The 16,126-nt window shown below is 35.8% G+C and overlaps 2 protein-coding genes across 2 annotated transcripts; one reads left to right on the forward strand and one right to left on the reverse strand.

Annotated features, from left to right (window-relative positions):
- Positions 1-158: 158 nt before the first annotated feature.
- On the forward strand, positions 159-3,133 carry LOTGIDRAFT_237811 (hypothetical protein; the record flags this gene model as incomplete). The annotated part of the gene is made up of 6 exons (XM_009047876.1): positions 159-240; positions 1,002-1,150; positions 1,365-1,422; positions 1,552-1,680; positions 1,808-1,918; positions 2,922-3,133. 6 exons carry the CDS (start codon positions 162-164, stop codon positions 3,104-3,106), a joined length of 711 nt encoding a protein of 236 aa, XP_009046124.1. The 3' UTR covers positions 3,107-3,133.
- A 5,086-nt stretch (positions 3,134-8,219) lies between these two features.
- Positions 8,220-11,203, reverse strand: LOTGIDRAFT_237812 (hypothetical protein). The gene is made up of 2 exons (XM_009047877.1): positions 11,056-11,203; positions 8,220-8,565 (listed from the first exon to the last, which is right to left on the reverse strand). Exons 1-2 carry the CDS (start codon positions 11,060-11,062, stop codon positions 8,261-8,263), a joined length of 312 nt encoding a protein of 103 aa, XP_009046125.1. The 5' UTR covers positions 11,063-11,203; the 3' UTR covers positions 8,220-8,260.
- Between the last annotated feature and the right edge of the window lie 4,923 nt (positions 11,204-16,126).

Consider the following 16,126-nt stretch of genomic DNA (forward strand, 5'->3'; position numbering starts at 1 on the left):
TGAGGCATATTATAAATTGATATTGTCCCTCTACTCTACGTGAACTCACTCATCGAAAAATGTGAAATAGTATAAGTAACCTTCTGAAATGGTGAGCGCCTTATCTTATCTTGAATAAATTTAATCTGTAAAAAGTAGGCCTACTCCAGTAGGTTCTCAAGATGGTTAAATTCGCAGTTCTTTGTACAATTTTCATTTTGAAGTTAGCTGTACCGGTACATGAAGTCTATGCTGCTACCTGTAAGTAGGCCTACCAGAGGTACATATTACATGTAAAAAAAAGATGTAACGGGTGACGTGGTTCATATATTATTTGTCGAACATTTGGGCGACATTTTGATTTTGACTTTTTTGGATGTGTCAGACAAATTAAACGTTTTGTTTCCCGTAAATTTTTGCTCATATGGAATAGTAGTGTTCAACTATTTAGTTTGGTACAATGGCAGTTTTCTGTGTTAAGGAATATTTTTTCAACGTCGCATTCAACACTGACAAAATTATATTATATTTTCTGTGAGTCAATTCATTCATAACAAGGATCTGAACACATTTTTTTTTTCGCCTATCAAATGTTGTTCTGTTCTTTTAGGGACTGTGAAGAATGGGGTTTTTATTTCGAAAGTTGAGTTTTATTGTATGTGAGCCCAACTCTAATGATTTTTATAAATTTGTATAAATTACATTGTTATCGGGTCAAATTTGCGGAAAGTGGAAAATGTTGTCATATTTAGAATATATTTAGTAGCCTAGCCCACAGGAAATAAAGGAAACAAATATCTAGACCTGAATTTTAATGTAGATTGATTAGATTATTTAACCATATACTTTATAAATAAATAAATAAGACAATTTTATGGATAGATACTTCTGGTATATTTATTACTTCAACGTTTCAATGTGGTTCTCACACCGTCACCAGGAATATAATATATTATTAAATTGTCTTATTTATCTACATCTTGTGCTTCTAATATGCCATTAAAAGATCATATATTTTATAGCTTTAGATTGTCTCTGTTTAAATACAGAATACCAAGTAAAAGGTGATGCTGATAATTTCACCATTCCAACTAAGACCTGTGTTGAGGTCATAGATATTGTGAGTGGTTTACATGACGATACTTGGTACCATGTCAACTATACTTCACAGGCAATATATTACTATATATCTTTACTTGCGGTTAATTGATGTAGGCTAAAGGCTGGAAGGGGGGAAGGGTAGGTGGGAGGAAGAACAACTTCTCTACCTTAAATAAATTGATCACGTGTAATTTCGGCCCGAACTGGTAATTTGCAGGTTATTTTGATACCCTACATTCTTTTTTCGGTCTTGAGTCATCATCATAGAGGTTTCTTTATTTTAGCTTGGCTGGATTCAGCTTGATAAATCTGTAATGAAAATAGTGATATGTGGAAGGAAAGGTGGGTACAAAAATGTATTTTATCTTAAAAGGAATACTGCGTCTATATATGTGCTAATATAGCCTTCATAAACCCTTTTTATTTATCCATATCTTACAAAACACAAAATAGCTTTATGTTCCGTTTCAGAATTATCAAAACATATTTGTATAGACGTCATACTGAACTGTCATCAGTACAATAGATCTACGCCTAATGTTTGTCACAAATATCCAGACTGGTCAAAAGACAACTGTCGCAAATTCTGTGGTTTATGCGGTAAGAAAACTTCTATTCAGATCCTCATTTATTTCAAATTGAATGAGCTACGGCCCATTTATTGGAATCTACATATTATTATCTACCCCCCCTTCATTATACATGTATTTAATAATTTAATTAACAGATTTACCATGCCTAGATTTAATTGACAACTGTAATTTGTATGGACCTGCAGTCTGTAAGAGGTTTTTTCATTGGTCTGGTAAAAATTGTAAAAATTATTGTAAATTATGCGGTAGGTATATGATATTTTTTTTTCTTCATATTTTATTTCGTTTTATTCTGCTCATTACTTCACACCACCTGAAAACATCAAAGAGTTACAGTCAAAGTTCTGCATAGTGCTCCACACGATTCACATTTACGGGAACTTCCGAGGACTACCGAATGGCATTACAGAAGGAATTTTTCTGGCCTGTCAGAAAGTAAGATGTTTCAGACTTGTCTTGATACCGACACGTCTATTCTACAAAATAATTAAAATTTGGTTTGTTTCGATTTTCTTTGTGAATCCCACACTTTGACCCATATTTCATGAGTAACCAACTCGACTATGGCGACAAAATGCGTCCCCTATGTCGTGTACAAGTTTGATCTATAAATAAGTCGAGAAAAACACGTTGTATGGATACCCAGTGGTATGATTAACTTCTCTTAGTATTTATCTTTAATATCAATTCATTATAACTAGTGACAATTCCTTGAAATACCAACGATTTTGAAAAAAAATAGTGATTGACAAAATAAGTAAAGTAAAAGTAATAAGTAAAACGTAAGAGTAATATATTGCTAAAAGTCATTGAAACAACAAAACAATATGGCACACATTGTGTTCCATAGAATTTTTCTGCTGACACGGAATTCGCTAGTTGATCACGTGACTTCATTGTTAGACTACATTCTAGCAGACGACACTTGAAATGCCGATTACAGCTTGCGATTATAAGGAAATTCGGCCGATAAAAAATTGGAAATAACTGAAATCCGCCATTTTGTATTTATCAAAGTAGACATTAATAAATTTTACCTTGCTTGAAACAAGTGGATTCATTCTACTAGCTGATATTGTACAGAAAACCCATGTTTATCAAAACAATTAAATGCGGAAGTCACGCGAGGTCGCAAATGTAAATTATTAATCATTTCTGGAGATGCACGAAAAATAGGTTAGCACGAAATTACGTTACTTGACTGTATACATTTAAGATTATGCAAATCCAAGTCACTTTTCCTTTCAGATCCAGACACCAAGTCCACACCACCAATTCGTCAATCCACTCAAACAGTTACATCATCTAGTTTACAATGTGTGGATAAACCAGGCTACGATTGTCAGTTCTTTATGGATTACGGATTATGCAACGACCCTGCATCGGCTAAATCAGTTTGTCCGAAATTTTGTAAAATTCCCGGTTGTGAATAATTAGAGCCAAAATAAAAACCCAATTAGATTTTTGTATTGATTAACCATAGCAACCCTTTCACTGGCAAATTTGGTATGGACGGTATTTTATTTGCTGCCCATTATTAGTCATGGGATTTTTTGTAACCTAAATTTACATGAGAGTGTATTACCTTTTAGTACAATCCCAGGTTTGTAAGCAGTGGCGGTGCGAGCCTTCCTAGACTGGGGTAACAAATAGGAGGCAGACTGACTGGGGGGACAACTGCAATGAGGCTGAATTCAAATTTTGGCTACTCTGTGGTGGTGTCATAATCGTACGTCTTAGAGTGTTCTCTCAAGAAATTTTAGTCTTAAAATGTCTTTGCGTTGATGAAGTATAATTTTTTGTCAGTTTACATTGAAAAGAAACACATTTCTCTCCTACAAATATCAACCAAAAATAAATCCCAAATTTTGTCTGAAAAATGTCCTCTGTATAATCAAATTTTGAAGACATAATGTGTGCTTATATTTATATTTTCAATAACGCAATTCTCTGAAAAATAATGGAAATTTCTTTTTTTACTCAGACAATAGTATTTTCGTTCATTTCTAACACTTCTGAAGGCTATTTACATATAATCAAGACTCAAATCAACACCCCAAAATGACGAACCTGTCCATTTATAACCGATTTCATCAGATAGAGTATATCACGTTGTGGGTGGTTATATATTGTACAGGCCTATATATACTGAACAGATAAAGAAACGTCGCAAAGCAAAGAAAATAGTGCATTGATTATTCAAATTTCAATAAAATAATATATAATTGCCAGAAAACAACCACATTTGACCCAAAGGATTGTTTGAGTGTCTTTCAAGTTATTGCTATATCAAGGTTCTGATCACTGATCTTTACAGATGGAGGCTGAAAGTCAATATCTAGTTTGTCCACCTTGTGCGCTGATAACGGCCCGGCATCTTGTGTACATGGAGTGGCACTAATGATTTACAGACGGCATTGGAATCTGCGCCCAGACTCTTAGGAAAGCTGCACTGAGCTCTGCTGCATATCTTGGAAGCGGTTGGATCTGGTTCAGTAGTCTTTGTATGTCATCCCACAAGTGTTCTATTGTGTATAAGGGACTGGGGGGCCATGGCATTACTCTGATGTTATGCTGATGGAGGAAGGCTATGGCAGCGTGTGGACGAGCGTTGTCAAGCTTGAAGGTGTGGTTTCGGCGTCTTGCAAATATCCAACCTTCAACGCGGTACTGAATAATAAAACCAAGTTTTGTCAAAATCCGACGAGAATCATGCCTTTTAGTGTTTAAGAGCTAAAATTTTAAAGCGTTTTCAATCACGCGGTCAAAATCCTACGAAACATTTTTGTATTTTTTTTTTCGATAGGGTTCAACCTTCAGTACCCGGTACTACACTTCTTTTGAACTCTTTAGGGCGATAATGAATAATATTGAGTAAGAGTTATTGCCCTTGTCCTTGAAAACGTGTTCAATTTTTAGCTCGTGAAAACTTTAGAAGGCAAATATTCAATCTTCAGCGCGGGATTGAATAATAAAACCAAGTTTTGTCACAATCCAGCAAGAATCATGCCTTATAGTGTTTAAGAGCTAAATTTGAAAGCGTTTTCAAGAACAAGGGCAGTAACTCATACTTAATATTTTTCAATTCTTCTGATAGGGTTCATCTTTGGGTGATTACAAACATTCACACCAAGTTTCATCAAAATCCAGCAAGAATTGTGCCTTCTAGAGTGATTACAAGCTAAAAATTGAACGCGTTTTCAAGAACAAGGGCAATAACTCATACTAAATATTTTTCGATTCTTCTGATTTTCAATAGGGTTCATCTTTGGGTGATTACGAACACTAACATCAAGTTTCGTCAAAATCCGTCAAGAATTGTGCCTTAGTTTAAACATATTTTATTGAAATACTCAACAGGATTGGATACAAGTTTCAAAAACTTAGGACAAATCTTCTTCTTACAAAGTTATAAACAATATATAAACAAGACATGAAAACAAAACTTTATACTAACACTGTTAGTCTAACAGTGAAGGGAATCGATCAAAACAACTATGGAATCTTACGAAACGAAATTATATATATTAATAGAAAGGAAAAAAATATATAAATAAACCGACAACCAGAGAATAATGTACAAAAATTAGTTATACGATAATACTTGATTATGAAAAGCGTTTTGAGACTTTAATATATTCATGGACATGATTTAAAATGGAAATATTAGTATCGACAGAGAAAGTACGATTTCCACACAAAATCAACTCTAAATTAATATCATAGTCAGACAAATTAGATAGAAATACTAAGCTGAGCGTGGTAAATCGGGCAATTAAAAAAGTAATGAAATGAGTTTTCATTATGGTAGCCACATCTACAAGAAGGATTGGAAATTACATTAATTTTGAAAAGATCAGCATTTAACCGCTGCAATTATGACAAATTCGAGTTAATAAAATATTCTCTTTCCTATCTCCGGCACCAAAGTAAACTGGGGCTGAATTTGATGAAAAAAAAACGGCTTTTAAGATTGCGTTTGAAATAATTTATTAAGGGGGTTCTTTTAAATTGGCGTCTAATGAATTCCAATCATGGATGGTAGACGGAAAGAACGATCGTTGATAAACAGTAGTACGAGAATAGGGGATCGGGATATCATTCGAATTGCGGAGATTATAAAATTTAGGAGTAGCATCAGCGGGGGTTAAAATTAGTTAGGTAATTTAGCGCTCTATTGTGCACAATATTATAATATTACGTTCAGATAGTTTTATCAATCCAGGTTGGTAATATTATGATTCGATTTTAGAATATTTCGTGAGGCCTGTTATGATTCTTGCAGCCTCAAGCTGGACATTCTCAAGATGGTCTGAGTCAGATAAATTACAACAATCCCACACCTCACGAGGCCGTACGTATGTCGAATAAATACTCAAAAGAGTTTTTCTGTTGAGGGTATATTTAATTTCCGTAACACACCGATTAGTTTATATGCCGACTTACAAATAAAGTCGATATGTATTGACCACTTTAGATCATTCGAAAATATAATGCCGAGATGCTTATGGAAAGGAACGATTTCTAAAGGCTCCTGGCCAAAAAACAAATTAGGTAATTGGGTTGGGGGTCTAGTTGAAAAAAGGACTACTTTGGTTTTAGAAGGGTTAAAACTGACAAGCCAGTCTTTGGACCATTTCGACAATTTGGAAAGATCTTCATTCATAGATAGTTCAATTTCAGAAATGAGTGATTTTTTGCAACCAACTGCTGTATCATCAGCAAACAAACGCGATAAATTTTGAACAACGTCTTGAATGTCGTTGATATAAATGAGAAAGATTAAGGGGCCTAGGATGGAACCTTGAGGCTCACCAGAGTTCAAAGTTTCAGCTGGTGATAAGGCATCTTTGACAAATACACGTTGAAATCTATTTGTCAGGTAACTTGAAAGCCAGTCAAGAAATTTACCACATATTCCATACTTTGACAATTTAAAAATGAGACCAGGATGGTACACTCGATCAAAGGCCTTAGATATATCGAAAAATGCGAAACAAGCGAATTGATTTTCTTCATTTGAAACTAGAATGTCGTTGTAAATCTTAATTAGTTGGTGAACCGTCGAATGACCCGGTCTAAAACCAGATTGGTAAGGATTTAGAAGTTTGTTAATGTGAAAATAATTATACAAATGTTTAAAGATTACTCTTTCAAACAATTTGCTGATACAGCTTAGTAGTGAAATTGGTCTATAATTACTTACATTCCAGGTTTCCCCTTTTCTATAAAGGGGCATAACCCTCGCTTCTTTCCATAGGGTTGGAAATGTACCAGATTCAAGTGATTTGTTAAATAGGAGTAGTTGAAAACTTATGGAAGATGCAGTATTTTTAAGGATAATATTACTGATTTTATCAAAGCCATTTGCTTTTTTATTTTTCAAGCATTTTATGAGGCCAATAATTTCCTCCTCAGAAATTATTGGCAGAGAAATCTGAGACGAGGTTCGATTTTTAAAATCGGGTAGGTTACTAGTTGGCGTAACATTCGATATACTAGCAAAATAAGTATTAAATAATTGGGCTTTATCAGCGTCCAACTGAAGCCCCATTTAAAACAAGAGGTGGGAGTGGGGGAGTGGCAGTGGTTCCTAGAAAGAACTTCATACAGTTCCACTTGTCCTGATTGGAGGACTATGGATTGTTGATAACTTTCAACCCAAATACCTTCCACAGATGGCAACTCAAGGTCAAGCCTACGATTACTGAATATATCATTTTTTATATACAAAAGCACACCGCCACCACGACCGTTTCTGTCCTTGCAATATGGAAAAGAAAATAGATTAGAAAGAATTGGTCAGAAATATTATTATCAAGGTGAGATTCGGTAAAAGCACAAACATGGTGATCATGAGATTCATCAAAAAATTGATCGAGCTTATGACGAATCCTCCTCGTGTTCAGAGGAAAGAGATAATTTATCTTTATCGTATAATTTCGTCGAGGAGGAACCTGGATTCGATTCGATATCGCCAGAACGTGTAATCAAAATAAAACAAAAGTATAATGTGGAACTGAACGTATCGTTCAACAATGCAAAAAAGAGACAAAAAGTAACTCTATAGACGATACAGGACTTACTGATGTTAGTAGAACTCCCCATTGAAACTTTTGGTAGACTAAACTATATCTTGTATGCAATTTAATGAAGATAAATCAAAATATACCAAAAAAGGGGAGAAACATGAACCAAAATATAATGTAAGCAATAAGCAAGATATTAAATGGCGATAAATCTGGTTGAAATTGAGCTAAAAAGTGAATGCGTTTTCAAGAAAAAGAGCAATAACTCATACTAAATATTTTTCGATTATTCTGATTTTCAATAGGGTTCCTCCGTCAAGAATTGTGTCTTGTAGAGTGTTTACGAGCAATTGTGGACGGACGGACGTGGGTGACGGCAATATACGCCCCCCATTTCATGTGGGCGTAAAAAATGCGACGTTTCTTTATCTGTTCATTCTCTTTTCTACATAGGCTACAGGCACATTTTTGATTCAACTCTGAAAATGAGCTTGATCTATTTAATGATAAACAAGGATGTCAGAATAGGAAAACTTTATTAGCCTTTATAATAGAACTTCATTTTTTTTTAAATAATTTCATAACTCCACTCGCAACACCAACCCCGACGCTCCCTAATCCAATTTTAGTACCGATTCCTAATCCAGCAGCACCAACTGACTGTAAAACAGCTACTGTGCTTCCAGCGGCGACAGCACCTCCATTAGCCGCGGCTGTCGCTGACATAGCACTTGCAGCAAAACTTCCAGCAACTATTCCTGCTCCAGTAAAGCCAAGAGCTCCTAACACTACGGGAACAGCCACTACAGACGCTACCCCAGCTCCAGTTACAATTGCTGCAGTTTTAACATACGATGTCCAACCTGAAAATTAAATCAACATCACCGGTTACAATACTGTTTGAAAAGTAATAAAACTGTATGGTATCAAACAACAAAAAACAAGGATACCAAATTGTCTTTATTTAAATCTAGAGCATTTTGCAGAAAGGCAACTGCCAAATTCAAGATAGTGGACCACAGCCATATACGTCCACCGCGGCATGCGGATGGTAAATATTAAAGATTTTGGGGCTAGGGTAATTACTCTGCTTCATACGGTCGAAAATAGCTCAAATTTGAACTTGATCTTCCTTTTATGAATATGTCTACAGAATTTCATTTTATTCGATCAAAAAATCTAGTTTTTAGAGCGTTTACAAGCAAATGTTGACGGACGGACAGACCAACGGACCTTCGTTTCATGAATATGTATGCATATACCGAATGTCATTTGATTCTTTCAAACACTCTAGTTTTTAGAGTGTTTACGAGCAATTGATGTTGATAGAAGCACTTACTGTATAGAGGTTAAAGGGTGATAACTCTAAAACTGACGTAAGAGGCCTACATTTTGAAAAAGCCTTAAATTTAATCAGAAGTAAACTTAACTTTCTCAAACCTTTCGATTTAGGTCCAATAATATCCATTTTAAGTTTCATCAAAATCGGCTGAAAACTAAAAGAGTAATAGCATATTCAAGATTTTGGGGGCAAGAGCAATAACTCTGCTTCTAACGGTCGAAAATAGCTCCAATTCGAACTTGATCTTCGTTTTTTGAACATGTATACACATACCGAATTTCATTTGATTCCATCAAAAACTCTAGTTTTTAGAGCGTTTACAAGCAAATGTTGACAGACGGACGGACCGGCGGACGCTAGTTGCGCTAGTTAACGGGTTGATTAGAGTGTTTATCTAAATAGTCTTCAGAAGTACTGTAAGAAAATTGCACAATTCCTTTAAAAATACTTCAAACTAGGAATTTTACTGACTACATCTAATATGTCTTTTCTATATAACACAGAGCATCTAAAATTGACGAGTCGTCATTTTAACCTTCAAACGCAGATAATTCTGGACACGCACATGTGGATTCACTCCACTAAAACATTTTATGATTGTAACCTTCAAACGCAGATAATTCTGGACAAGCACATGTAGACTCACTCCACTAAAAATTTTATGATTGTAACGACTGCAGTCCAGACTGTTTTTAGAAATCTTCTTTCTCTCTCCCTTTTGGGGTTTTTGCATGCTTATTTAGGGGTAATTTTTGGTCTAGATTTGGAATTTGATGTCTGAAATTGCATTATCTTTAAGATTTGGAGAGATGATGAGCGACCTAAAGGCGGAAGGCTAATTCTAAAAATAGTCGTTTTGTGAAGTGCCAAAATGAGTAAAACCAATTTTAGTAGCTCCAAATTTTCATGGTCATCATATATTGAATTTTTAGGAGACATTGAGAATTGGTCAGGCTTTCATTCGACATATTGGAAAGCTTTCAACGAGATTTCTGGAAAAAGTTATAGAAGGTTGAATTTCGTGTTTTAACATGGGAAGAGATGGCAAATGAATTAGTGGAGTGAGTCCGTCTATTTGACGTATATGGGACGTAACTCTTTTGTTTAGTCGTACTTGCTTTGCCAAATCAATTCGACCAAATTGTCAATTTTTCACAGCGGCGTAACGGCTGTAACCGCAATTATTTTCGTTATGCTCTCAAAATTGTAATATATCTTTGCCGCTTGACGCTAACGTATTTATTTGAAGATTCAAAATGAGATAACAGAGTAATGCATTCTGATTACTCACAAAAATTTTCCGACCGATCCAATGTTAAATCAATCGCTTAAGTCATGCAACTATGCTCCTATTGCTGCATCACACCCCAAGCACTTCCAATCACGATATCGATACGAAACCTTGTAATATGACTTATTAATGTGTCTTGATTACTCACAGCAATTTTCAGGCCGATCATACACCCGTGCTATGTTAAATTAATCGGAATGCATTACTCTGTTATCTCATTGAAAATCTTCAAATAAATACGTTAGCGTCAAACGGCAAAGAACTATGACAAGTTTGAGAGCATAACGAAAATGATTGCGGTTACAGCCGTTACGCCGCTGTGAAAAATTGACAATTTGGTCGAAATGACTCAGACTGAATGATTTGGCAAGGCAAGTACGACTAAACAAAAGAGTTACGCCCCCTGCCATTTCGCCAATTTCGGTCAGTACATCACTTTGAAAATTAATTTAAGATAGAAGGAAACGTTGGAACTGTCTGAAATTTGCTGTGAATATTCAGGACATATATAAATACCCCTCTGTTTCAAGTTTCAAATCAATAGCTCAACGGGGAGGGAAAGGCGTCGAAACTGCGAGAGTGCCCTATTCATCTATCTGCACATGATAACAATCTAACTTTCTACACTTACACTTACAGACTGACATATTGTAGGGTATAAATATACAGCCCTTTGCCCGTGTGTCGTACATAAAATGTATTCTTACACGTACAACCTACCTGACATGACGACTGTAACTTTATATGAACTCAGCAGATGATTTTAGAATTCGTCCCAAATCTTTTGGCTTAATGGCAGGCTTATGGTGCTGTACAAAATAGAGAATTGAGTTATGAAATGCAATTTGATATAAAACGAATTTGAAACTAGAACTGTTCTAATAACAGTACTGATGCAGGGCGGTTACGACATTCAGGTACATACGAAGATGGTCTATTGCAATTATTTTATGTAAATACCTTTCTGCATCTCTAAATGCAAATATCCAAAAGTGCCTGGAGTTTAAAGTATATTGACTAGGAATAAAAGAATATTTGTCAATTAATAAAAACTAAGTTTGATGAAATCCGGATAAGAAATAAGAAAATTGGTAATGTGCATGCGCTCAACAAAAATTCAATATTTCCATCAAATTTAGAATTGAATCAAACACATACATATTAAGTTTGGTGAAATTCGGATAAAAAATACGAAAGTCGGTAATGCGCATGCGCACAACAAAAATTAAAAATTTCCATCAAATTTAGAATTGGATTATACACATACATACCAAGTTTGGTGAAATTCGAATAAGAAATAAGAAAGTTGGTAATGCGCATGCGCACAACAAAAATTTAATATTTCCATCAAATTGAAAATTGAATTATTCACATACATACCAAGTTTTATGAAAATCGGAAAAGAAATAAGAAGGTTGGCAATGCGCATGCGCACTACTCAAATTCGATAATTCCATTAAATTTAGAATTTGATTATACACATACATACCAAGTTTGATGAAAATCGAATAATAAATAAGAAAATTAGCAATGCGCATGCGCAGTACGCAAATTCGATAATTCCATCAAATTTAGAATCTAATTATACACATACATACCAAGTTTGATGAAAATCGGATAAGAAATAAGAAAGTTAGTAAATTAAGTGGAGGTATACCTTCAATATGCTGCCGTGAGCTTAAACTAAAATATGACATGATTCAATCCACCTGAGAGCTTAATTTTATACCATAACTGGACAAAGATAATTTTTAAGAAATATAAAAGGGAGGGTATCTTTAAAACAACTTAAAATTTGATTTCTGTTGGGGTTGACAGCCAGGTTAATCTAATTAACCGATTTATCTAATAATAACCCCATGTTAAGTAAATGGAGTTTTGAATTTTCATGTAAGGTATGCAAGTTATATATCTATGGAAAGCTGAGAATCTCTACATTACAAAATCGAAATAATTATTGCCATATCTCTATTAGGGACCGAGATAGAGCACTTTAAAGGCTCAAAATGGTCCATATTTAGACCCCTGTAAAATCGGAAATAGGTATCTGACCCCAAAGGTCAAAAGGTCATCAGATAGACAAGGTCACAAATTATCATCACAGTGAATATGAAGGTCATCAAAGGTCAAGGTCATGAGATATACGCCTTCAAACTTTGAAAAAAACAATCCGGTCGTACAAAAAAGGCAAAACCGAAAATCAAAATTATGCTTCCTATCATTTGTAGACAAACATTAAACTGATCGTTTGACACAAACGTTACGCAAATCGGATTAAAAATGAATTCTGGGAATCGATTTGGACAAAAATGAGGCAAACCAATATGGCGACAAACATGTTACTTCCGGTACGATTTTTTTTAGTTTAAAAGGTTTGTATTAAGGATGGTAATATAATGCATATGTTACTTTTGACATAAATCAATTCCACCGGAAGTGACGCCACCGGAAGTACTAACATCGAAACCGGAAGTTATGAAAAAATTTTGAATGTGTGCTTTTATTCCACTTTGCTGGCGGTCTACACCATGTAAGTTTTAAGTCAATCCGCCAAATAACAACCGAAATAGTATTTTTCGATTAATTTCGGCAAAAAAAAGTATGCAACGAATTTTCGTTTTACGAACGCCCTGCAAAAAAAAAAATCCCACCAAGTATATTCCGAATTCGTTCTTTAAGCAATAAACTGTTTCCCCTCTGGCGGTTATGGTTGTATATCAGGACAGGGGTTGGCTGGAAAAAAAAAACAGTTTATTGCTCATATTTACGTTTTCAAGACATTCTATTTTTGATACAAAGACTTTAGTATGAATTTAAGTAGGGCCTATTTCTTTACGTTTCAACGTTTGGGACTACCGACATTATTGTTTACATTGTCTACAGGGCCTATATAAACTGACAGGCAAAAGAAAGTTTTCACCGACTTCATTTGGCCACACACCAAAGACAAAGGCAAATGTGAGATTTCAATTTCATTGAATTAGAATGAAAATGCATTGTAATACCGATATTCAATTCTCCGCAATACACAAAGGAAGAGTCAAGGGGTCAAAATTAAAAATTACACAAACCAAAGTTCATTGCAAAAGTGCATAAAGAGAATATTCCATGACAGTAGTCAGGCAAAACGTCATCAATAACGAGTTTGGCCACCCTGGGCAAACATGCACGCAAACACTTGCCTCCTCATTGACGTCGTCAGGCGGCGGATAACGTCAACAGGTTCCTGTTCCACCACATACCATGACGTCTCCACCTCCAAACGGGTGAACCTCTGTAATGCAGTTTGGCGCCAGTCGCTCTCCCCTTCGTCGAAAAACTCGAACCCTGCCATCGTTCCTGAACAGACAGAATCGACTTTCATCTGTAAAGAGCACCCTCGCCCAGACATGTCGCTGCCATCGGCGTACAGTTCCTACCCAATGTAGTCTGCGTTGACGATGTAGACGGGTCAAAGCCATTCCACGAAAGGGTCGATAGGCTCGTAATCCAACGAAGTCTTCAAAGGACTGTTCGGCTGCTGATGGCATACCTAGTGCTGTTGCTGCCGTCGACGCCGCCGTCACCCATCTGTTTCGAAGATGAATCCTCCGGATGTAGCGGTCGTCGGCTGGTGTTGACACCCTCAGTCTTCAGATCTTTGTCAGTCTTGGATCTGTCCTGTCTGTTGGAGCTGGATTATCAAATTGCTGATGGTGGTCTGGGAGCAGTTGAAGGTTCTAGCTATCTGTCGTTGAAAAGCCCTCATATTGGCCGTACCGCTCGGTGTATTTCGTTGCGCTTGCGCATGTCTTGGCATACTTTTGGTGGTTTTTCCCTTACTGAATGCCTGTTCTGCCCAATTTCGATATTTATACCGAAATCGTGCACGTGCATTTGGACCAATGTCGCAAAATCGCGTTTTGCACGTTTTTATGCATGCACGAATTGGAGAGTTGCGTTCGATAGTCTGCATTGTGGTCATAATAACGTTGAATTATGGCAAATGTTTGCTGCTAGGGTTCAAACCTGTACCAGCTTTTTTGCTTTTTATACAACGATTTTTAAAATGAAAACTTTCTTTTGCCTGTCAGTTTATATATTTGATACAATGACGTCAATGAATAACGACATTATTAATTAAAATTACTACGCCTAATGTTTTGGTGAAGAGGCAATGGCATTTATTGTGATATAAACGACACACAAATTTGCATCAGTCCAATCGACAAAACAAAAGCTAGTGTAAATATTTAGAAATTGATAGATAAATAGATGAAATCAAAGCCATAACAGGCGTTGCCATTGGAGCTGTAAATATCACATATTTTCCAAAATGATTCCTATCTTTCTCTGTTAGGCCTAATGTTCAGTTCAGGCGAACAGCGATGATGGGAATTTTAGGTTGTCATATTGCGGTTAATTAATGTTACGAAAGCACAAGCACCGCATGCAGACTTAGTCTCTAGACAGAGTATTGTTTGTGCAGTTAGTTTGGAATATAATTTGAATATATGAAATGAAAATCTTCAGAATCTGAATATAGGAGAATAATGGTTCCAACAGATGTGGAAATTGTAACAAATATTTTTACTGCTGAAACTGGGGAATATTTGCTATGTTTAGTGGAAAAAAACTGCACGTTTAAAAAACGATTTTCTGAATCTGGAGACCCCGTCCAGAAAATTCGAGAAAATTTGACTCCTTGAAACGCGATTACCAGAAATTTCCTGGCGAATTTAAAGTTTATTTGTAAAAATACTGTGGGATCACCACAAGAAAAATTTGAGAATAAGACACCCGGAAACGCGATTTCATGACATTTCCCAGCGAATTTAAGGTTCAAGATTATTTTGTATAGGGTCCGTGGTATGCCGCTGAGAAACTTTTGTGTCGCGGATATAGTTTAAGGTCAGTTTGTAGAACAAAGGAACCGTTTATTTTTAAAATTGAAACAACAATTAAATGGAAATAAACATACACTAATGCAATAATGTCGTTTCGACGCCGAAAAATCGGCGTTTCTTCAAAAATCGGCTAGTATGTGCTATTTTTACACGGAAGGTCGAAGAATTTATGAAAATCGTTGTTTCTACTTTCTATTACCAGAGAGTACAGATAGACAAGAGTGGTCACTTCGATTTAAACAATGGAGCCATCGAGTGGACAGAGGTTCGTGTAGTTTTGCATTAATTTGCAATGCAGTCGGCATGTATAACACATTGAATTAAAACTAAACCTGTTTGACACAGATCTGTCAGCTTCTGAACTGGTTTACATTATCTGCATCTATATTTCGTAAAATATATATGAATGATATTTCGTAAAATATGAATGTAATGGAAATAGACTGTCCATGTTTGGAAACGTTTCCGACTAGAAAAATATCTTTAATAGACCATTTCAAACAGTATACCTCAAGTATACGTCTTTCAAGTAACTATTGTCTCAGGTGATGTTTTTACTGGGAATGGAGAACTATTTTCGAGATAGGAGTACTGCTCTGCTGGTGAAACAGCAGCTGAGACTGTGAAAAATGTCCTCATGGGCAAAGAAAACTTCCAATCCTTTACAACGGAGCGTTTGATCCACAGGTCAAAGCCACGGAATAGGTTGCAAATACCGTATCACAGTCTGTAACAGCATGAAACAATTTAAGTATACCTTTGACAGGTCGTAGTTCTGCAGCAATCTCCCTCATATGCTGCTATGTAGCGCCAAATTCTGCCTTTTACGAACTCTGAAAGCCAGAGTTCATGCAATTGTTGATGTCGCTCTTGGGCCAGTGCGATGACCAGAATGGCAACATCCA

The sequence above is a fragment of the Lottia gigantea genome (genome assembly GCF_000327385.1).
Source record: "Lottia gigantea unplaced genomic scaffold LOTGIsca_118, whole genome shotgun sequence".
NCBI lineage: Eukaryota > Metazoa > Mollusca > Gastropoda > Lottiidae > Lottia > Lottia gigantea.